Source organism: Mchenga conophoros, linkage group LG13, assembly GCF_057382185.1.
Source record: "Mchenga conophoros isolate Kocher_MC1m ecotype Shallow Benthic linkage group LG13, M_conophoros_male_GT1.1, whole genome shotgun sequence".
Taxonomy (NCBI): domain Eukaryota; kingdom Metazoa; phylum Chordata; class Actinopteri; order Cichliformes; family Cichlidae; genus Mchenga; species Mchenga conophoros.
The window spans coordinates 27,959,393-27,983,048 of NC_140538.1; the positions used below are offsets into that span (position 1 = coordinate 27,959,393).

General features: G+C 41.5%; 1 protein-coding gene across 1 annotated transcript in view; it reads left to right on the forward strand.

Moving 5' to 3' along the window:
• The window catches only part of ttc7a (tetratricopeptide repeat domain 7A), a 70,736-nt gene that overhangs the window by 41,901 nt on the left and 5,179 nt on the right, over window positions 1–23,656 (forward strand). Inside the window, exon 20 of the mRNA XM_085297594.1 lies at window positions 2,841–3,043. Coding sequence (XP_085153720.1) covers window positions 2,841–3,043 — 203 coding nt within the window. The remainder of the gene's footprint in view (window positions 1–2,840; window positions 3,044–23,656) is intronic.

Genomic DNA, 23,656 nt, shown 5'->3' on the forward strand with positions numbered 1-23,656 from the left:
GTTGTTGGTGGTTTTGATTTTCGTGAAGGAGACGCTCTCATGGCTCACTGAGTGATTCCCCGACCAGCCAATTGTTGGCATGCAGTCTGATGATGTCACATTTTAGTACCTGCTCAGATCGCTTATAACCCCGGCCGAGCAGGTACTATTTTAGTATCTGGTACCAGGTACTGTTATCTAATGGAACACCCTTAAACCGTAGTGAACCGTGCCGAGTCAATCCGAGTGGGTACTAATGGAAAAGGGGCTTTTAAGCAAAATGAATGACTGAAGCAAATTACTGGTAAACTGTTTGATAGTTATTGAAAACCTAAAACTTACATTGTTGACTTCATGCTGAGGCAAATATTAGGGGACCTTCAAAGTAAGTAGTCTTCATCCTGTGGCAACCATAAAAAATTCTGTGGTAGTCCTTTCAGTGAACTTCGACCAATGTCATAGATCTGCCTCGCTTTCTGTACATGATATTGACAACAGAGAGCGATCACATCCACGTCGAACGTGTGGAGATTTTAGTTCCTTTATGCTACTATACACTGTAAAAGGAGCATTTGAGTTGTAGTTCACATAATGTAGTGTTATAAATAATTGTCCATGATGCTCTGTTAATTTAGAGCAGCTTGTGGCATAAATCATACAGTGTGTGGCAGTCTAAGAAGTTATCTAAGCACTGTGCGTAGGTCTTTCTGGTGATGTCACAGAGCAGTACCAGTACCTGATACCACAACAGGGCATACTTTTCAAAATAAAACAGGAAGTAACTGGAAATGGCAACTGAGTTAACTCACTCAGACACCAGATGCAAATGTGTCTTTACAGTAATTGCCTCAATAGCTACTGAAACATTCGACTATGTGTCAGTGATGCCGTCACCAAAGAAATCCAGGTAACCCTACAGTAAATACAAATACAATCTCCGCTGGCACCTTTTAATGAATGTGCGATGTTGCAGTGAATGAAAGCTGTGCAGCCTCGCTGTCTTCCAACGCCTTGCTGACCTGTTTATCAGCTCAGATGAGTTTCAGTCGCTCAAGGGAGTGAGACACTGTTTGTGCGTTCGGTTCATTGTGAGCGTGCGTTTTTGTTTCGGGCACAACAGTCACTGAAATTCTCAGAGAATATTAATTTTGCTACATGCGAAACCCTGGAGAACGCAGCGTTACAGTATAGCAGATTTTTGGAAGAGAATATCTATTTGCAGGCTTGTTGGTGTTTAAAATGAAATAGCTGAATAGTTGACACTGACGTGTCTCAGTGCTTAAATACATTTGGCCACTGCTCTGTTAAGGAGACAATGCTCAGTTATCCACATTGCTGTTGCCTCCACCCTTCTTCAGCCTACCTGAGGAAGTTCACATAAAAGAGCAGAGCATGAGCAGGAAATGAAGGCCGAGGATCTGTTGCACTTGGCTTGAGTGGATGAGCCATGAGAGGCAAGAATGGAAATGCACACAGCGAAGATGCCTTTGCTGTATTCGATGCTTTACGACACAAGAGGGGTTGAATGGAGCCAAGCGGTCACGTCCCCCGTGGCTTTGTGTAATCTGAAGGTTATTTTCTATGTGTAACCTCTGAGCCTCTGCTATTCATCTGCTGAGAGCAGTGTGTGTGTGAGAGAAACCAAGGGTGTGGCCCCTGGCTCAAGGCTGGACACCAATCCCCCCCCCCCTTCATTCTTTCATAGCATTCCTCTTCTCATCGGTCACTTCCTCTTCTTATCTTACATTCTCTTTGGCCTAACAGAAACACGCACACACACACACGGCTCTTTAAAAGGAATACATTTAGCAGTATGCGAGACTCACATACTTAGCTCTAAACATATAAATATTCTCTGTGCATGCAGGCACTGATCTAACAGTTTTTTCCTATGAGCAGCAGGAGAAAGTCTTACATAATCGCTCACTGAAACCTTTTTCCCCAAAATGAAGCCATGAAAAGGAACCCTGAGGCAGCTGAAAAGGGTTTTTGTTTTTTTTCTTCCATTTTTTTGTTTTCTCATCTCGCAGAGGTAGCATGCGTGCACTAAGTATTTCCCATCTGTGCATCTCTGAGACACAGGTAAACAAACAAAACATCCGCTACCAAACACACACATGGGTTCTCTGCACTCGGGAGCAGACGGCTCTCTCGATGTATTTGCACAACAGCCCTCTCTGTAACACGTGCGCACAATGCTGTCAGTGTTTTAGAGCTGAAGGGTTTCCTTCTCAGGGTTTCTCTGCCTGTTGACCCAATGTCCTCTCACGTAAATGATTGACAGGTCTCGCTGAAGCATCCGGTCCGCACATTGGTCTGCTCCAGCTGAGGGGGCAGGTCCTGTGGTCAGCTCTTATTTTTGAGGTCTTATTGGAGAGTAAAGTGCTTGTGGGCGTGATTCTGACTTTGTGTGTGTGTAAACATTTGTGTGTGGGGTTTGTCCTCATCTTCCCAGCAGCAAAGAAAGGAGGCAGGCAGCTTTAATATGTGATGGCCATATTAGGCAACAGCTTCATGACTTTCAGCCACTACATCGCTCCGACTCTCACTTTCATGGTTTGCGTGTGTGTGTGTGGTTGTGTGTAGTATTTGAGCACTGCACAGATATTATTTTTACATGATGCTGCTGAACTCACAGCAAAGTTCATCACAGTTACTGTCACAGGGTTACTCAGGGCATTAATACTCTTATTCTCCTCTTTTTCTTTCTCTGGCTCTCCATCTTTGCTTCATCACTTCCTTTCTTTTATTGTTTTCCCTCCTCTGTCATTCTGTCCTTTTTCTTTCCCCCCTCCACCTCCTTTTCCTCTCTTGACCTTTTCACCTCCTTTCTTTACTTCTCTCTCCGTGTCATCCTGCAGGAGAGCTGTTCATGGCAGACAGTCGGCTTAAGGAGGCTCAGTTCTGTATAGCCGAGGCCAGTTCGCTCTTCCCCAACTCTCACTCTGTGCTGCTGCAGCGGGGCCGCCTGGCCGAGCTCCGGGGCCACCTGGACGAAGCCAAAGGCCTGTATGACGAGGCCCTGGCCATGCATCCTACAGGAGAACGGATACTGGTGCACACGGTGAGAGATAGCGGATGCTTTAGAGGCTGCAAAATTAAGTTAGAACTTATGTAACGCTCTGCTCTTTCAAGTGTCACACATGCAAACATGGTGTTCAGTATCCTCTCTCACACACATGCACACAAACACATGATTGGCTACAGTGACATGTTTAAATGCTATAATTTAGTAAATTAAAAATTCAATCAAAACTGACGTAATATGCAAGCGGAACATGTGCAAACACTTATTTGATGTCTGCTAAAAACACACACACACACACACACACACACACACACACACACACACACACACACACATATTAATGAAGTATTTGCAGTACTTCTAGTTGACTGAGCAAAGTTATATAAAAGTGTACTTCACGCGAGATCTTTTACATTTGGACTTGCTGTGGATTAGCTCACACGCTCTGACTCAGACAGTGTAGGGCTGTTTAATGAAGTTAAAAGTTTTCTCAAATTCACCAAGTTAAATTACGTCACAATTAAATTGCATCAGCTGCCTTCAGCCTTCATAAACACGCCTCCCAGAGAGTAGGAAAAGGCTTTCCTCGCAACAACAACAGCAATACGTGTAGATAAAAGTACATTTCAGGGGACTTTTGTCAGTCAGACTAAACCATGTCCCACTGTGGTCACATGTTCTTATATACACAGTAGCAACATGGCAGTGTGCGCACACATTTTTAATTTGATATTTAAACAATTTTTTGAGTTATTATATAGATTTTAATCCATCTGATCAAACAACTAAAGACAGCACTCAAGACACAGATGAATTTGAGCTCTTAGCACTTTTATATTCAGTTACTGTATTAAACTATAACCTATACACTGTATTAACAAAAGTAATCACTCACCCTTCCAAATCATTGAATTCTTGTTTTCCAGTCACATCCACTGGCTGACCTCATCAATGTGCTTCTGGGAGAACGGTCAAAAACTTCAATAAAGCCTTCCCAGATTAAGCTGTTATATCACATTTCGACATCATTTTAAACTCTATAGATTATGAATGTGACGTCACTCAAGCTCATATGTGTGTGAATGCAGACCAGTGAATACTTTTGCCAGTATAGTGTACATAAAATGAAGCGGCTGCGGATTTACTTTAAACCTGCAAACCAGCAGGCGGCGACTGCTCTGAATGCAAAAATGAAGACAGATTCTGTTGTGGTTTCTCACAGGGTGCGATTTGCACATTGCATGAGAGCTGTCTGCCGTGCTGGATGTGGTACAATCACTGGCTGATAGAGAAGAATGTGCATTTGCCCGACTGGTTGGCAGTGGTTCCTAGAGGTTGCTGGCTCTCACTGGGTGAAATCGGATTTAAAGAAGGTGCTCCACCAAAAAAACAAAACAAAAAACCCTACAGTGATTGCTTTGGTTGCTAACAGATTGCTACAGTTGGCGTTTGTCTGCAAAATCTTGCAAACTACTAGGCGAGTGGTAGTACAACTTAAAGTGTGGCACAAATCAGAAATGGAGAAGGTTCACTTTCAAAGTAAAAGTTTTGCTCCACAGATACAGTCATGTTTAAGGAGTTTTACTTCTTAAACACGACTGGTGAACAGTCTCCATTTCCTGTTTGTTTTGCACTTTTCACAGTTTCCTTAGAGCTCGGAGAGTAGCTGTGTTTGTAGACAAGGACTTTGCTTCCATTCAAACTACAACCACTGCATTATGTTAGCAAGCAAAGCAATAACGAGGATGTTTTCACCAACCCATGCAGGAACACACATTTCTCCCTAGTGACAGATGGTTGCCAGGAGGAACACTTTCCATCTCTATGATTATGTGACTTCCTAGCGACTCCCATCAACCTGCAGCAACCACTTGCAATCATTCAAGGAATTTTCCCCTTGTGATGGGTGCTTGCCACATACTCGTGGACCTGTCTGTACATGTTCTCACTCCCAAAGTGTAACATTTTACGCTAGGTGACAAATCGTCGATATGTTACGCTTCCGGGCACCCAACATGTCCCTATATTACGAGATCGGAAAAATGAGGAAACATGAGAACCGTTTGGAATGAATCTACACATGCTTGTTCATTTTACTTAAATCGCTTTGTAAAACACTATCTAATGTCATTAAAGTTCTGGTTAACGTTAGGGATAAGGTTAGGGTCAGGGCTGGAATACATGGCTGGAACGAGTAGAGTCATTCTACTGGATTTCATCCATAACCAGGCGTGTAGCATAAAAACGCAGAAGGTTTTGCGTTCGCCTCTGGAGTGACAACGGGCTGGTCTGTAGGCCAGTATGACTGGCTTTTTCTTTTCATTTGAGCTTAAATAGTTGATTGTCACATGTCAGAAATGGTGGAAGAGTAACGTCACGTGGTTAAAGGTTATGCGTCTGCAAAACCTAAGAAGGAATCTGTGTGAAAGCAGCCCTCAGCTTCATCTATGACCTCAGAACACTTTTCTGACGAGTTTATGGTCTCATAGGCACAGCTTGAAGCTTCACAGCAGGACAGCAAACCAGTGGGTGATGTTGCCTTTATCATAAAGGCTATAATTGTAACAGATGCTTATTAGCTGCTAATATTAGCAATGGTAGCTTCTTTGCTCTTTTAGAAGCAAAACAAATCCCTCATGTTTCAAACGGCTGTAGATTATATTAGCCTCAGAAACTTAGTTGTACTGCAAGTTAATTTGGAATTTTCTTGTTTAAGCGCATTTTTTAAAGTTTGCCATGTGCTTCTAATAGTACTTACACTGTTATAAGTATAGTACACTTATACTGCCTCATACTGTTCATACTGTAATCGTGTAGTCTTTCTCTCCTCTGTGGCGTGCTGTACTGTGTCATTGTCAGAACTCTGAGTGGTTCAGTCCTGTTTATCGCAGTGCGTTGCTGTCGTCCTCTGAGACGTGCCAATTTGTTGCAGGCAAACCTGAAATTTCAGAAAATAGAAGCAAACAAATTTCGCTCCATCACCAGCAAATGAAAAATAGCGCTTAAAGACTCACTCTCTCTTTCCTGATCACTCCCCCACATTTCTTTCATCCCAGCAGATCCTCTTTCTCTCTCACTGCCGCACTGTAAAGATCCTCTCTCGCCCACTTCCACCCACTCCCTCGCTTCTCTCTCGCTCTCTCAGTCTGTCTTCCAGATGATCCACAGGATTAACCACAGCTCTTCTGACCTTTGAACTGACTCTGTTGTCACAGTGAACGAACCAGAGAGGGATATTCCTCAAATCCAAACGCAGCACTCGACACTCACACACACACACTCACACACAATGACTGCGGTCTCCATAGTGACCGGAGATGTGCTGGCTGATATCACTTTAGCCTTCTTGTGACCACATAAGGCTAGTGCTTTTGCTCCTGCAGCGCACTTTTGGATGCATGTGCGTGTGTCTGTGTGCGTAGAAGTGCAGTCCCACTGGGTTAGACAGAGGTACGCTTCTCTTCCATATTTGGCCTGTGGGAGAACCAATCCCAGGGGGTGAGAAGTTGAAACAAAGCCAGCTGGCAGCGTCCGTCTCTGGGTCTCTTACAGGACAGATGTGTTCTCAGTCTGAGTGTTTGAGTACGTGTACGCATGTGCATGTGTTTAGGCATGACTGTGTTTGTGTATGCCAGCCTTCCTCCACGGATTTGGAGCACATGTGGACTACTTGGGCTTGCTTTTTTTAAGTAAACTATATGTGTACACTTGGACAGAGGCACACATTGTAATAGACACAAATTGACCCAAATACAAAAATTCTGCTTGTAGAACACTAAAGTTTATGGACTATACTATGTTAGGCATGCTAATGGAGGCTTGCAGTAAATAACTGCATTCTTGCATTGTTATGGAGCCTGTGGGACAATGTGTGGGACATTTTATTTGGAGCTTCGCCCATATTTGTGACTTGCATCAGCCGGCCAGAAATGAGCCTACAGTTACTCTGTGGTGCTGTGCGGCTCTGCGTTCATCCATTTATTTTTACACAGTATCTGCTGTGGACATTTTGTGTGCCAGTGGCCCATTTTCTGCTGTGCCTTAAGGGGAATTCTTAAGATATTCTTGGTAGATATTCTTACACCTCAGTTATTATTCTGCAAAAGTACCTACTGTACTTTCCATGAATGTCCTAAGATGTTTTCATGGTAACTATACTTTAAAGATGTCACCTTTCTGTGGCTCAACAGTTAATGTGATCTGATATTTATTGTGGAAATGCAATTTCATTCGGAGCCTGTTTACAAGTGGTTTCCGTGGGCTTATCATGCGTGCTCAGTGTGTACTGCACTGTACATTGCTTTCACTAGAAGATCGGGGGCCTTTCTTAAAGTCATTTAAGCTGCATATAAACTGTAAAAGATACGTTGCTTCCAGATTTAGGAGTGAAGCCAGTGCATAACTACCTTAAACGTGTAATGTTTCTTACATCCAGTTGGGGGAGACTCATCGGATTGCAAGAAGCAGTGTATGTTTAGAAGTCAACAGAAAAACGGCTGCTGACTCGATCTATCCTCTCAGTAAATGCTACCTTGCTAGTTTCACGTCTTATTTAAAACAACATGATGTTAATTTTGTAAGCTATAGTCTGTTTTTTAAGTTAAAAAGTGTGACAAAGCTCAGAAGCTAGTGTCACCATTCAGCAGTCTTCTTGAAATGCTGCAGGCGTTGTCTGAATAATTTTCATTTCAAAAGTCACTGACATTAAACTGTTAGCTTCGATACAGTTCAGTTTAGTTCAGTTTTATAGATATAAAGCCAAATCACAACAACAGTTGCCCCAAGAGCCTTTACATTTTAAGGTAAAGACCCTACAATAATACAGGGAAAATAATCAGACGACCCTCTGTGAGCGAGCACTTTGGAGACAATGGGAAGGAAAAGCTTTTTTTAAAAAGGAAGAAACCTCCAGCAGAACCAGGAGCAGAGAAAGGTCTAAGTCTCCTAACAGCCTGTGAGGTTTCCATGGTGGGTTCTTGTCCTGCCTAATTGAATCCTACAGCAAGGCTTTGTGAGTCTGATGTTCCATTTGAAATCACATTTCCTCTTCAAGGAATACTTTTGTGAAAAAAAGTTATACTGTTAGATTTAGCTAAGAGCGTCAGGCCCAATCCACATGCCTGCGCATTAAACCAGAATTGAAAGGTGATTATGTCTGATTAGCCGAATTATCCAAAAGCCACCAAAGTTTTTCAAAGTTCTAAGACATTTTCTTTGACATGAGTCCTTTATAACACAGCATCGTGTAGATTTTCCACTCTACCCATGTTAGACGGGGAAAGGGAAATGTGAGTAAGAGAAACCCATTACTGGAATCGATGCAGAAGCTCACCAACCCATGCAATGTGGCTACCATCTTCCCTTATTCACCCGCACACTTCTTTACTCACTGCACTTCATGTTAGCATCAGCTGTGTCCACATGGTTTCTCTGTAAGAGAGGGAAAGAAACAAAGCCATCAGACGGTGACTCACTGCTCTGGTCAGCTGCTGGTTTTGGAGTATTTTTGGATGGATGGAGGGTGCGGTAGTGAGGGAAACCAGTATATGACTATAGTATGGTGTTTGTAAGTGTGCAAGTGTGTGTGTGTGTGAGACCAGGATTTTCAGTTTAATTTCTCGATCGCTGCAGTCCACTGGCTACAACTGAGCATGCATTACGTTTGTCTATCATGGGAGTAGCTATTACACATTTGTCTGTTTGTGCTGTTAACCTCATTATGGTAAGCATTTGGTCGACTTGTGCGTATGTGTGGCATGTGCGCGTGTGTGTTTGTGTTCTGACAGTTAGCTGATCCTGAAACATGGCCCAGCCTTGCTTCCGGCGCGGTATGCAATGAATCTGACCCACTCCCATCATCCTCCACATCTCATCTCTCCTGCTCTGTAGTGGAGCCTGCTCTGAGTCAGCCGCACACAAACGCACGCTTTACTTTCGGCCCTCTCCAACGAACCCATATTCGTACACAGCTTCACATATGCATGCATACTCTCAAGGACGAAGGCTTTGCGCTCAATGAATTAATCGCGTTCCAATTATCAAATGCCCCCCCATGCCTGTCTCACTCGCTCGCACTCTCTCTCCTCTCTGCGTGTGGGAGGGGGTGGTTGTCAGCTGATTAGATAATGCAAATACATTATTTATATCACTTTGCTCGTTCTCGCCGCTTTATGGGATTGCCTAGCAACCAGGGAAATTTATTCTATTGAGCACGACCTCTGATAACCATGGAGAGAGAGGGAGAGAGAGAGACTGACTGTATGTGAGAGAGTGAGAAGATGGGGTGGGTGAGTTGATGGTGGTGGTGGATGCAGGGAGGGGTGCAAAAAGAAAGACGATTGGGAGTTGGCTGGTGCCTCCGTTGCTATGTATGGCTCATCTGGGCTCACTTATTTTTTCCTTTTTCTTTGACGCCTCTCCTTTTTTTCCCCTTCCCCCCCCCCTCTCTCTCTGTTCATTGTTCTCAGTTTAGCTCGTTCTTGCTCACTCACACTTCTTTCCTTCCTCTCTTTCTTTCTTTTCCTTACTTCTGAGACTCCAGTATCAACTCTGTCCTTCATTCTTTTCCTCTTTCCAAGTCGGTACGTGTGTTCGTGCAAGTTTGTGCGTCGGTCTTTGTTCCAGTATATATTTATATAGGCGATGTAATGTGCTGTAAGGTGAGAATGTACTTGAAGGAGTCAACCGTAGCCACACTGTATGTGCTGCTTTTTCCCCAAACAAACACACACAAACATGCCATCCAGGTGCGTGAAGATTTGTGTGGTCATATCACCCCAACAAAAGTGAAAGTAATTAATTAAAATGTTTTAATCTCGGTAGGAGTGTGTGTTATGTACTAAATTCTCCTGGACATCCAAATTAACCAGCGATGCCAAACAGATCAGGATGGGACAGCAGGCCTTTTGTACACTTTGAGGAACACCTCTACCAAAACTTGCTTATTCCCTTTCTGTTTGAGAGCTAGGAACAGGAATATTACCGCTCAACTACTTGAATGCTGAATATAAAATCACAGCCAGTCGGTATGTAGATTATCATGACACACATGAACCTTTTGGCAACCTTGAGTCAGAATATTTTCTACAGTTCTCAGTTCAAGGAATACTTGTGTGAAATAAGTTATACTGTTAGGTTTAGATAAGAGCATCGGGCCTTTTGACAGTTTCTTGAGTGTCCTGTCAGACACTCAAAGCACAACAGAAAATAGTCCAGCTCAGATTTTGCACTACAGGAAGGTGCCTGGATAGAGGGTGCAGGAAGCACCTCTAGGAGAGTATTGGCGCACTTTTTGCACAACAGCACAATCTCACATCGAATAGACTGTAGTGAGCTGGGAAGTTAAAGACCATCTTGCGTCCGATCCAACTAGACATTTGCACCTCTGTCAGGTATCGCCGTTGAAAAGTTCCCTAATTATCGCACTGTATGTTGTATTAAAGGTTAAAGTATCTCGAGACAGCCGGGGGTTAAGAACCCACTGTGGAGGTCCTAGTGGGACTAGATACCTTCTAACCCTTTAGTACCCAATGCCTTCAAAATATAAAGAGATATAATGGCTGGCCAGCAGTTGGCAACACAATGTCACCCCCCGTTTTGGACGTTTGAAGCTGTACATGTTCATTCTACGTTGGTTTGCCAAGTGGTGGATGACTCTGAGCAAGCTGATGGGATCTGTATAAAGAGTTTCATATTTCACTGAAGTCATAGTTCTCCACACATCTGGACTCTGCCTTCGGTTCATTTCTCCACGTATTGTTCTTGGTGTTTATTTACTGTTTGTTTGTTTGGTTTTTTTAAGGGTAACATTAAGAGCTCTTGCATACCAGCATTAATATATTTTCTAATGATAGGTGCACACACTACATTCACCATCTCATCAATCAACATACGTTTCCACAACTCAAAGCTCCTCTTCTGCTTTACTTTTGCTCTATGAAATAAACACTGAAGAATGGCGGTACGTCTAACAACCTCGAAAAGCTGCTTCAACTTGCCTCCCAAAATACTGAGCTGTCAATGGAAGAAACAGTAAACTTAATATTACTGCTGTCAGCGTTAATCTAGTTAAAATGATATTAACGCCATAACCGCATTATCGCGGCAAATCTCCGTTAGCTCGTTAACGCGGATTGCCGCGTGTGAGGGCTGCACGGCGTCAACGCTTTAGCGCGGTTAGCTCGTTAACGCGGTTAGCTCGTTAACGCGTTAGCGCCATGCAGCCCCATGCACGGGGCGATACGCGTTAACTCGCTAACAGAGATTATCCGCGTTGATGCAGTTATGGCGTTAACGTCATTTCAACAAGATTAATGCTGACAGCACTACTTAATATTAATCCAATAGCAGTCAAAGACAGGTCAAGCCAACATAGCAGAGGTAAATACTAGAGATGGACTGATCCGATATTACGTATCGGTATCGGTCCGATACTGACCTAAATTACTGGATTGGATATCGGAGAAAAATAAAAAATGTAATCCGATCCATTAAATATCACGAAAGCACCTCACAAAACTTGCAACACGCCATAACTCGCCTCAGAACGTTAGCACGTCGAGCAGTATGCATCACGTGATAGAGCGGCTGTGGCATGCGGGACCTGTCGGTGGTCTGGATAGCATGTGGAGCTTCGCTAGCAACCCGGCATTTCATCTCCGACAAAGTTATCCCCGAGAGAAGTAAAGCAAGTGTGTAAGTCCATCTTTGAATGTAAAGCATTCCTGCATTAAGCTTAACAAGCGATATATGGAGCGACTGCCTCTTCTTGCTGCTACTTCAATCATGAAACTGCTTAATGATCAGCTGATCGGCTTTTCTGTCGCGAGTCCGTTTCTCTTGTTTGTTTTTGGCCCACTTTGCACCAGAAAGAGGAAACCAGCGGCTGAACAACAGCAGCACGTTTAAGCTTGATCAGCTGTTGTTAGAATTTATTTATTATTACATTCTACTCGAGGATCTTTTTCTACGTAGCTGACGCTGGTAACTGTGCAGGGGCGGATCTAGCAAAGTTTAGCCAGGGGGGCCGATAGGGCATTAACAGGGAAAAGGGGGCACAAAGACATACTTTTCTTTCTTATTCTCATTTAAAATGAGCTTTTAATAAGCTTTTAATAAATAATTATCTGACACCCAAAGTTTTAATTTGATGTAAAATGAATAGAAGTCAATTACTGTATATAGTGACTATTAAGTCTAATATATATACCCTAGTAAGCTATAGTACTTTTTCCTTTGGGAAGGTACCATCTGTGCAGTCTGCAATTTTGTTGAAGAAAGATGTTGAATCTATTTAATATTTCCTGAAAAATAATTGATTTCTGTGCATTTTTTTTTTCACACTGCATCAAATTAAGGTTGATTACGTCGATTAAGCATCATGAGGTGGAGCGTGAGGGGTGGTTCCCTATTTTTTATTTATTTATTTTTGTTGTTGCTGGGAGTTGGAACCCTATTAGTTAGGTTGCTTAATATTTACGCTAAGCACTCTTTAAAATACCAAAATAGGGAGGATGGTGTAGGTTTAAGTTTATTAGATTGATCAGTATTGCTGAACTATGAAATATTTTTTTTTGCATACAGGTATAACAGAATAGCTTTAGTGTAGTTGTTGTTTTAAACTTGAGTATGAACTTATACAAAATGCAGCAAGATATTTAAAAAAAACAGTTTTGTTGACTAAAAAACACTATATCGGATTCATATCGGTATCGGCAGATATCCAAATTTATGATATCGGTATCGGACATAAAAAAGTGGTATCGTGCCATCTCTAGTAAATACAATAATCTTGGCTCACTGTGCCCATACCTGCCCGTCCAGACTTGACTGATTAAAAGTTCAAGTAAAGTCTCTCGTCTTGGTTGAATGCGAGGGTATTATGCCATGACTTGTTCGTGTGTAGTTGATGTGTATAGATCAGCAGATGGTTTTGAGTGCTATACCAAACTGTAGGATCATTTAATTCTCTCTAGATCAGGTCTATATAGCCACTTGTACCTTAACTTCTAATTTCCTGGATTGTCTGGACAGTCACAGCTCTGTAGGCGGCACGGCTGACAACAGCAGATTGAAAATCCAAATTTAGAGTTCATCTGTCTCTCCGCTGTCTCAAAGACGTTAATTTTTTTATTCCTTTTTTTAAAACTGTGAAAATATTCATATGATCATCTTATCCCAAAATGATTTTGTGTTTATGCCCTTTAAGTATGTGACCATTATTCTACCTTCACAAACCTTTTTAATCTATGTTTGGCTTAAGAGTTAGGCTGCGTTGTATCCAAGTACTTTGTATGCAAACTACGATGACTACGGACAATTGAGGCAGAAAAAGTTTTTGGTAATGAAGAAGTTATCGAATGAATATTATTCTTAATAAATCTCCGGGGAGCCTGCTTAGCTGCGGTTGGTATGCTAGAGTATTACAAAAACCTCTTTTTGTCTTTGTACTGTATGGAATATGAATAATATAATAATGCTGACACCAAAGAACAAGAACTCATTTCCCCAATGCTAATCAATTCTATAATCAAATCTCTGTTGGTTGTGCTTGTTTGCGACATCCAGGAAGCCTTTTTTTCCCCCCTTCTCTTCAGTCTAGTCGAAGGACGTTCACTTAATTAAATGTTGTTTGTAGTTTGAAGCATTTCAAAAGTTTGCTTAAAAAAATTGGCTTGAAAGACTGATGAAAACACCAGTGCCCACTCGTAGAGTTTGGCTCAGCTCAGTTCGGTTGTGCTTAAACGGCATGAAAAGAAACAAACCTGTGCTGCCAAGCTCACTGAGATCAGCTTTAGGTAAAACTGGAGACAGATGGCTGGGAGTAATTAAAGACCAACTATTAGATACCAGTTTTCTCCACGTAATGCCAGAAACATTTGATGGCAATTGAAATGCTTTTGAATTTGTTTGTTCTCTCTCCCACTCACTCACAATATATTATTTGTACTGGCTGAATTTCTAATCAAATTTGATCCAAAGACAGACACACACACACATGCACACCAATGACACTGGGCAACAATGGCTTAACCGTCAGCATTTTTCACTGTGTTTTCCTCAGACAAGTGGACAGCAGGAGTGTCGGCCCTTTGATTAGTGGATGTCCTGTGTCTGGATTTCTCTTCTTGTAATAATTCAGCAAGAATCTGTCCTCTTCTTCTTTCTCTAAAATTATTTCTCAGTTTAGTAGTTTCATAAACATGCATTTGCTTTCCTTCCAAGGACATTAATTTCAGTCTCATATCTGTGCATTCATTGCCAAAGAAGATGTTGCAAAATGCTTTCTTAAAATCTTGTCTGGTCAGTAGTGAACAGTCACACTGGGGAATATAGTTGTTGGAGACTACGGTGCAACCAAAACCCCTGCGAGCAAGTACAATGGCCATGTGATCTTGTTGGCTTTGTAATGCTTGCTTCAAAGATGGGGACCAGGTTTGTAAATAATTGCAGCCAGTTGGCATCTTCAAAGCATGTTTGGTGTGTCAAGATGAAGATAAAATATGATGTCAGTCTACTATCAGTCTGCTACCGGTCTGCAATCAAATGAGAGCTGTTACCTGTTTAGGATAAAACAGTGATTCACTGTGATAAATTGGCAGAAATTGCATATCTAATCGGTTATGACTTCAGAGATTTAAAACTTAAATTCAGAATTTAAACTTAATTTTAAAACTTAAAAAAGAAAAATGACAGTGATTTAACTTCAGGGTGAAATATGAGATTTGCAAAAAGTCAGAAACCAGCAAAGAGATGCATGACAGCTGAGTTGCACTCATTGTCTCCAATTAACTCAGATTGATGCCAATGCGTTGACAATTTGTCTAAATGTATGAATGAAATAGCAATTATTTCAAAAATGTGTTTCCAGTCAGTCTGAGTCAGACTGCAATTATTTGGCAACAAGTTACCTCCCATCAAAATACCTGTTCAATTACCTTATTAATCCACAGTGGTCACCATTTGTCATTTATTCCATTGCTGGTCAACCTCTGTGCAGTAAGTTTGTCACTGTAACTGTTTACAATCAGTCACAGAAAGAAAACATTTCAGACACTGATTTTCTTACTTGTCACAGGTGGTTGTTGTTTTTATTCTACTGTGACTGAGACATAACTAACACTGTTGTGAGCCAGATGCTGGTGCTAATCATCTCTTGAGTTTGTGCCAGTCACATTCTGTTTTGTTCTCAAGAAACGTTATCGTTTCCTTCACTAGAAAAAGAGGGGAGCCAACTAATTGCTAATAACTGTCAATTAGCAAGCTCTAGTTTTGATTTGGCCTTCTGGTCCTGGAATCACATCCATGTGCTTTTTTGGATGGCTCAGTATCCTAAGTGTGAATGTTGTTCTTTCCCCTTCTGTGCTCGTCTGTTTTGAAGATAAAGGCTTTACCAGACTTGTTATCAGAACTACCGCTGCAGTAAATATACATTTTACCCCAGAGACCGGAGGTTTCCAGCCGATTGCATTGTTTCTAGGCCTGTTTCGCTACAGCAGTGAGAACACTACTTACTACAGCCTTAGTTAAATGATTGCATGTTCATTTTTTACTGACAATACATGAATTTAACTGGGCTTACGTTCTTCCTATATATTGTTATTCTGACTTGAGGGGAATTGAAGTTCATATTTCATTTACTCCATGAATGCACTATAAACCATCAGCATAATATGTCCTAAATGTTGAGTGGATGGGGCTCATAATCGTTATGATTTTCCTCAAAAAACAACAGCGATGGGATGCAATTGGTCAATTTGCTCAAAAGTGGAAATTCAGCTTCTGGTTTTTACAAGCAAATCCAGCATTATGTTGTGTCTGGATCTTAATGTTGTCACTATATTTATTAATCATATTGACTATTCACCCTAACTACTGTTCCCTGCTGCAGCCAGAGTCGCCACACAGGAGTGTCCTTGGTTTCACAGATAAACTGTCAACAAGCAGCTTAGAAACATACTTCCTCTAAATCGCCTCATACCCCTAAGTTAGACATTTCCCATCTGTTATTCTGAGCTTACCACATTCCACAAGCTGCCCTTTTATCTTACTTAAAGAAGAAAAAACAGTTTTTCAGTGTTTTACAAGAAACACTGAAATTTACTGGAACCCAATGTCTGTCAGTTAAATACGGAAATGGCTTCCTGTAAAACACAGTACTGTATATTAAGTACAGTACGGTTAAGCTGACTGACCTATAAACATCAACTTTTCCATAGTTAACAGCCTAAAAGATATAGGTTACAGTGGAAGGCTAAGACTGTTGGTGTGTGTGTTAGTCCAGTAGTCAACTGTTAATACCAAAAACATGTTGGAACAATGTAGCCAATGTGAGTTTGGAGACAAGGGCACAGATAGTGAGATGTGGAAGCTAGTGACCAAACCAGCAGCAAGGACTGTATCATACATCCCTGCACATGTGTGCACTGATGCACACGTTTGTACACACTTTTACAAGCTTGGAGACCTGTGTGCACATCCTGCATTTCTCCGTACCAACAGTTTTGTTGTTTTTCCATGTATTCCACCCAGCAGAAGTGAGAAAAAGGAGAGCAGAGGAAAGAAGGAAGGCAGAGTGTGCACTCTTATTGAAAGTTGCATCAGAGCCCCTAGACAGCTTTGTGAATTTCAGCCCAATTAATCTCAAGCTTGTGAGCAGAGACTGCATAACAAGACTCGTCTGTCTGACCTCAGGCCATCTCAGAGTATGTGTGTTTGTGTGTGTGTTTGTGTGTGTGCCTGTGTGTGTGTGTAACAGATAGAGTAAGTCAAGGGATGATTGTGCAAGACTCGTTCCCTGTTGTCACCTTGAGTATGCATGTGACACTGGAGCTTGTGTGCGCGCCTTTAGACGATACTTATATGTGAGGCAGATTTGACTCTGTGCAGTTGGTCAGTTGCATGAGGTTGTGTTGTGTCAGACTCCCCATGGAGCTGTGCTACAAAACGACAAAACCTAAGCAGTGGTATGATCTTTAACATGGTGACAACAGTTATCATCCACAATGTTCTTCTCTTTTGCACATACATTTTTTAAATATATGCACATCAGTGGTAATGATCTTACAGATTACCAAAAGTGCCAGCTATAGCTCATTCTTTCCTCTCCTCAGCTTTTTGTAAAGGAAAACCGTGGATTGTTTATGAACATACTGTATACATAGTATATAGAGTATGTTCATGAAGTGCAAAACCAGTGGGTGCATGCATACCTACCACAGTTCCTGGTCTAGCCTCAGGTAATAGTCACCCCCCACTGCAAATGAGCTTTTTGGGAAAATAACGTTCTGTACAGGACCATACCAATGTCTTTGAATGTTCTGGACAATTTAGTACCATCTGTGTAAACTTAAAAATTTGCCAAAGTTTGGAACTTGTGAAGCTTAAAGAGTTTTTCCTTATTATTGTTATATTTCCTTATTTTTACATAACAACATGACCGCCCAGTATTAAATAATAGAGATGGACCGATCCGATATTACGTATCGGTATCGGTCCGATACTGACCTAAATTACTGGATCGGATATCGGCGAGAAATAAAAAATGTAATCCGATCCATTAAATATCAAAAAAGCACCTCACAAAACTTGCGACATGGCGTAACTCGTCTCATAACCGTAGCACGTCGGAGCAGTGTGGTCACGTGATACAGCGGCTGTGTGTATTTGTAGTCTCGCTACCAAACCAGCATTTCATCTCCGAGGAAGTTATCCCAGAGAGAAGTAAAGCAAGTGTGTAAGTTCCTCTCTGAATGTTTGTAAAGCATTCCCACGTTAAGCTTAACAACTGATATATGGAGCAAGTGCCGCTACTTCATGAAACTGCTTAATGATCAGCTGATCGGCTTTTCTGTCGCGAGTCCGTCTGTCTTGTTTGTTTTTGGCCCACTTTGCACCAGAAAGAGGAAACCAGCGGCTGAACAACAGCAGCACGTTTAAGCTTGATAAGCTGTTGTTAGAATTCATTTAATATTACTTTCTACACCAGGATCTTTTTCTACGTAGCTGACGGCTGGTAACTGTGCAGGGGCGGATCTAGCAAAGTTTAGCCAAGGGGGCCGATAGGGCATTAACAGGGAAAAGGGGGCACAAAGACATACTTTTCTTTCTTATTCTCATTTAAAATGTCTAGCTTTTAATAAATAATTATCCGAATCTTACACCCAAAGTTTTAATCTGATGTAAAATGTATAGAAGTCCATTACTGTATATAGTAACTGTTAAGTCTAATATACCCTAGTAAGCTATAGTACTTTTTCCTTTGGGAAAGTACCATCTGTGCAGTCTGCAATTCTGTTGAAGAAAGATGTTGAATCTATTTAATTATTCTTGAAAAAATAATTTATTTCTGTGCATTTTTTTTTCACACTGCATCAAATTAAAGTTGATTACATCGATTAAGCATCACAAAGTGGAGGGTGGAGGGTGGTTCCCTATTTTTTATTTTTTTTTGCTGGTAGTTTGCAACCCTATTAGTTAGGTTGCTTAATATTTCTGCTAAGTACTCTTTAAAATACCAGAATAGGAAGGATGGAGCAGGTTTAAGTTTATTAGATTGATCAGTGTTGCTGAACTATGAAATATTTTGGGCGCAGTGTACTTTTTACACACAGGTATAACAGAATAGCTTTAGTGCTGTTGTTTATTTAAACTTGACTATGAACTTATACAAAATGCAGCAAGATATTAAAAAACAGTTTTATTGATTAAAAAACACACTATATCGGATTCATATCGGTATCGGCAGATATCCAAATTCATGATATCGGTATCGGACATAAAAAAGTGGTATCGTGCCATCTCTATTAAATAATAGGGATTATTCACAACAGTGAATCATGCAAAGCTACTGTAGTAGAGTCCAAAAATCGTGGAGCTGTAAATAAGCAAAAAAGGGACATTTAAGATGACTAATGACAGCGATTGCCAGTAATGGCCATAACATTGTTCTGAATACATGAAACAGTGAATCTGATATAAGCTGGTCTCTGTGTTTTTGGTAAAAAGTCTTTTGTTGAGGCTTTGATAATATTAGTAATGAGTAAAACTTACAAGAGACCAGTGGAGGATGCATTTACCAGTGGTTTCACTTGGAGTGCACAGCTTCTTGTGTGTAGTGAGACGTAAGCATGACTAACATCAGTGGTATGTGGCTTGACCTCGATTTTTAAAAAGTATGTTAAATATATTTACAAAATAAAAACTACAGCTGAATTGAAAGACTTGAAAACTGTGTGACATGGTTAACCATCAGTGTGTACAGGTGGATTAAAACGATTACTGAAAAATGAAAGTGGTATATTAACAAAACAGCTGGTTTGATCTTGTACATTCAGTCAAGCAAGTGATTTATGTTAATGTTAAAGTGTTGGTGGAGTCTTTTGGCCTAGGTAGATAGTAAGAACAAACTTATCTGTTAGATTCATAAATCACAGAGGTTTCCACACAATGGCCAGACGGTAACTGATCTCGACAGTGAAAGCAGAGCTAACAGCAGCTTGTCTAGCATGCTCGTCTCGCATCAGTTTCCTGCCAAAAACCAGACGTTTATCCACGTTGTGCATGTGCAAACAACCAGAAAAGGCTGCCGGTCTCCTTTTATTGGGACCTGGATACGGCCTGTGGGTGAGACCATTGTGAAACGGAGTTAAATTTTGCTTCCAGAGACAATAGGCAACAAGATAGTAGTTATTTCAAGGATTGATGCAGACCACTCTTTAACATGAAAGGAGAAAGATTCCTTTTACAATGGCAAATTTTAATGGTCTGTTATGAGCTCTCGTGGGATGCCACTGGCTAACAGTGGTGGTAAGCAAATACTCCTAGTGTGACATGCTAGCTGCATTGTAAACCTTTATCTTTCCCTGTAACCTTTTACCTACAAAATCTATCACATACAGTGGGGCAAAAAAGTATTTAGTCAGCCACCGATTGTGCAAGTTTCCCCACCTAAAATGATGACAGAGGTCAGTAATTTGCACCAGAGGTACACTTCAACTGTGAGAGACAGAATGTGAAAAAAAAATCCATGAATCCACATGGTAGGATTTGTAAAGAATTTATTCGTAAATCAGGGTGGAAAATAAGTATTTGGTCACCTCAAACAAGGAAAATCTCTGGCTCTCACAGACCTGTAACGTCTTCTGTAAGAAGCTTTTCTGTCCCCCACTCGTTACCTGTATGAATGGCACCTGTTTGAACTCATCATCTGTATAAAAGACACCTGTCCACAGCCTCAAACAGTCAGACTCCAAACTCCGCCATGGCCAAGACCAAAGAGCTTTCGAAGGACACCAGGAAAAGTATTGTAGACCTGCACCAGACTGGGAAGAGTGAATCTACAATAGGCAAGCAGCTTGGTGTGAAAAAATCAACTGTGGGAGCAATCATCAGAAAATGGAAGACATACAAGACCACTGATAATCTCCCTCGATCTGGGGCTCCACGCAAGATCTCATCCCGTGGGGTCAAAATGATCATGAGAACGGTGAGCAAAGATCCCAGAACCACACAGGGGGACCTGGTGAATGACCTGCAGAGAGCTGGGACCAAAGTAACAAAGGTCACCATCAGTAACACACTACAACGGCAGGGAATCAAATCCCGCAGTGCCAGACGTGTTGCGCTGCTGAAGCCAGTGCATGTCCAGGCCCGTCTGAAGTTTGCCAGAGAGCACATGGATGATACAGCAGAGGATTGGGAGAATGTCATGTGGTCAGATGAAACCAAAGTAGAACTTTTTGGTATAAACTCAACTCGTCGTGTTTGGAGGAAGAAGAATACTGAGTTGCATCCCAAGAACACCATACCTACTGTGAAGCATGGGGGTGGAAACATCATGCTATGGGGCTGTTTTTCTGCCAAGGGGACAGGACGACTGATCCGTGTTAAGGACAGAATGAATGGGGCCATGTATCGTGAGATTTTGAGCCAAAACCTCCTTCCATCAGTGAGAACTTTGAAGATGAAACGAGGCTGGGTCTTCCAACACGACAATGATCCAAAACACACCGCCCGGGCAACAAAGGAGTGGCTCCGTAAGAAGCATTTGAAAGTCCTGGAGTGGCCTAGCCAGTCTCCAGACCTCAACCCCATAGAAAATCTGTGGCGGGAGTTGAAAGTCCGTGTTGCTCGGCGACAGCCCCAAAACATCACTGCTCTCGAGAAGATCTGCATGGAGGAATGGGCCAAAATACCAGCTACTGTGTGTGCAAACCTGGTAAAGACCTATAGTAAACGTTTGACCTCTCTTATTGCCAACAAAGGTTATGTTACAAAGTATTGAGTTGTATTTTTGTTATTGACCAAATACTTATTTTCCACCCTGATTTACGAATAAATTCTTTACAAATCCTACCATGTGGATTCATGGATTTTTTTTTCACATTCTGTCTCTCACAGTTGAAGTGTACCTCTGGTGCAAATTACTGACCTCTGTCATCATTTTAGGTGGGGGAACTTGCACAATCGGTGGCTGACTAAATACTTTTTTGCCCCACTGTATGCATTCAGACAATTTGCAGTTTTTATAAGGCACCATTTAGCGTGGGAGATGATTAGCAAAATCATACTTGGTAGAGCAATGTCATTATAGCGGTAATACTTAATAACTCATGAATTAAACCTTTTCAGGTAACTTTCACATCAGTGAGGATCCTTTTTTTTTAATGCTGCTTAAGGGGAAAAACTTAAATTTTTTGTCTAATAGTTATTGTAGTGGTGGAGATGAGTGTCCTTCAAAGGGTGGCTGGGCTATCTCTTAGAGATAGGGTGAGGAGCTCGGTCCTTTAAGAGCCGCTGCACCTCCACATCAAAAGGAGCCAGCCGACTTGGATGAGTAGGATGTCTACTGGATGCCTCCTAGGCGAGGTGTTCTGAGCATGTCCTACCAGGAGGAAGCCCCAAGGCAGACCCATGACTTGCTGGAGAAAATATACCTCTCAACTGGCTTGGGAACGACTCAGTATTCCCCTGGATTAATTGGAAGAGGTAGCTGGGGTGAATAAAATGTCTGCGTCCAAATGGAGATAAGCGGTAGAGTATGGCTGGATAGAGTTACACAGCATTCTGGGAACATGTGACTGTTGTTATAATAATAAAGAGGTTCAAATGAGTCCGCAATAATTCTGAGATTTCTCACGGACTTCGATTATCGGTGTTGGGCATGCATTTGTGCTAAAAAAAAAAAGGTACACAGATGCTAAACAATACAGTTTTTATTATTTCCGTCTGAAAATATTTTAATTGATAATTATGTTATGACAAACCCAAACCCAGTAAAACACAGTTAAGTCATTCAAAAAGTGACAGTCTGCGTTGGCAAATCATCTGCAGGAAGAGCAAGTAACTCGCATCTACTTAAAGGATCCCTTCAGGCCGTCTCTCTCGCTAACCCTAAGCCCGCTATCAGTTTTCATCAGCGTATGTGTGCGCTTGTGCACGTGTTACTGTGTGCACACTAACATACTGCATCATCTTTCTGCAGAAGGTCGCTCCTAATCTCATCATTTGTGGATTTTCTCCCTTCAGCTGTACAATCCCAGCTGAATACATTTTTGTTTTTTGTCATCCTGACTCGTCTGCAGGACAGCAGGCATTCTAATCCAAGATTTGGGTTTTTAGCAAAAAGCCACCATCTGCTAGCTTGATCTTATCATGCCATAAAGCGTTTTGATGGTAGACATTTTGAGTAAAAACATAATATGAGCAACTAGGTACTAAAATTAAATGTAAAATCTCCATTCTGTGAAGAGTATGCCAAAGGTCATCTTTTATCCTCCAACTTTTTGAAAGTGATTATTATTCAGTTTTAATGTGTCAAACCCAGCTATCTTAAAATAAAAATGTAAACAAGTTTACTCGTTAGCAATGTTCCCTCTAAGCTGCTCACGTGCGCAATTGCGCACTGTTGGCACGGTCTCTGCGCACAGAAAATCTGCGTTGTGCACAAAAAAAAAACTAACCTGAAATGAAATTAAAATTAATACTTCAACAATCATGTTTTGCAGTGTTAGTCAGTAAGTGACTGGCTGCTCCCATATGGGATTAGAACAATGCCACCTTATCCCATAGTTCAGCCGATGCGTATATACGCAGCCAATCAACGTCATTGACAGGCTATGACAGCGTCCTTATGTGCCGACACCGGTGTTTTAGTTAGCAAAGCGGCGTGGCTGATGTGGAGTGAAGCCACGTTAATGACAACGTGTACAACCATTGGAGATGTGAGCAGGACAGACGGAACAACTGACGGAAAAAGTGTGGACTTTATACCAGTTTTTAAATTGTGTTGATAGGCCACGTAAAACCAGAGTTGTGATAAAAATATGCAATGTTTGGTTTTCTTCCTGAATACTGTCGTTGTTTATATTTACTGCGGGAAGAAACGGTAAAAACGGCGTTTTATAAGCAAAAAGGCCTGTGAGCAAAAACACCCCCCCCCCGTCCCCGCCTTTCCTATTGGTCCAAAAAAGTACCATGTCGACCAATCAAAAAATGGTATGGCAACGTGGCATCTTGTTGTTAAGAAACGGGGGGAAGTTTTAGGAGTGACGGCGGTGTTTTGAGATGTGAGAGATTTGAGACGTTTAGCACAAATCTTGTGTAGTTAGTGTGTAGTGTAGTCAATAGTTTTGTTGTGTGTGTCAGAAC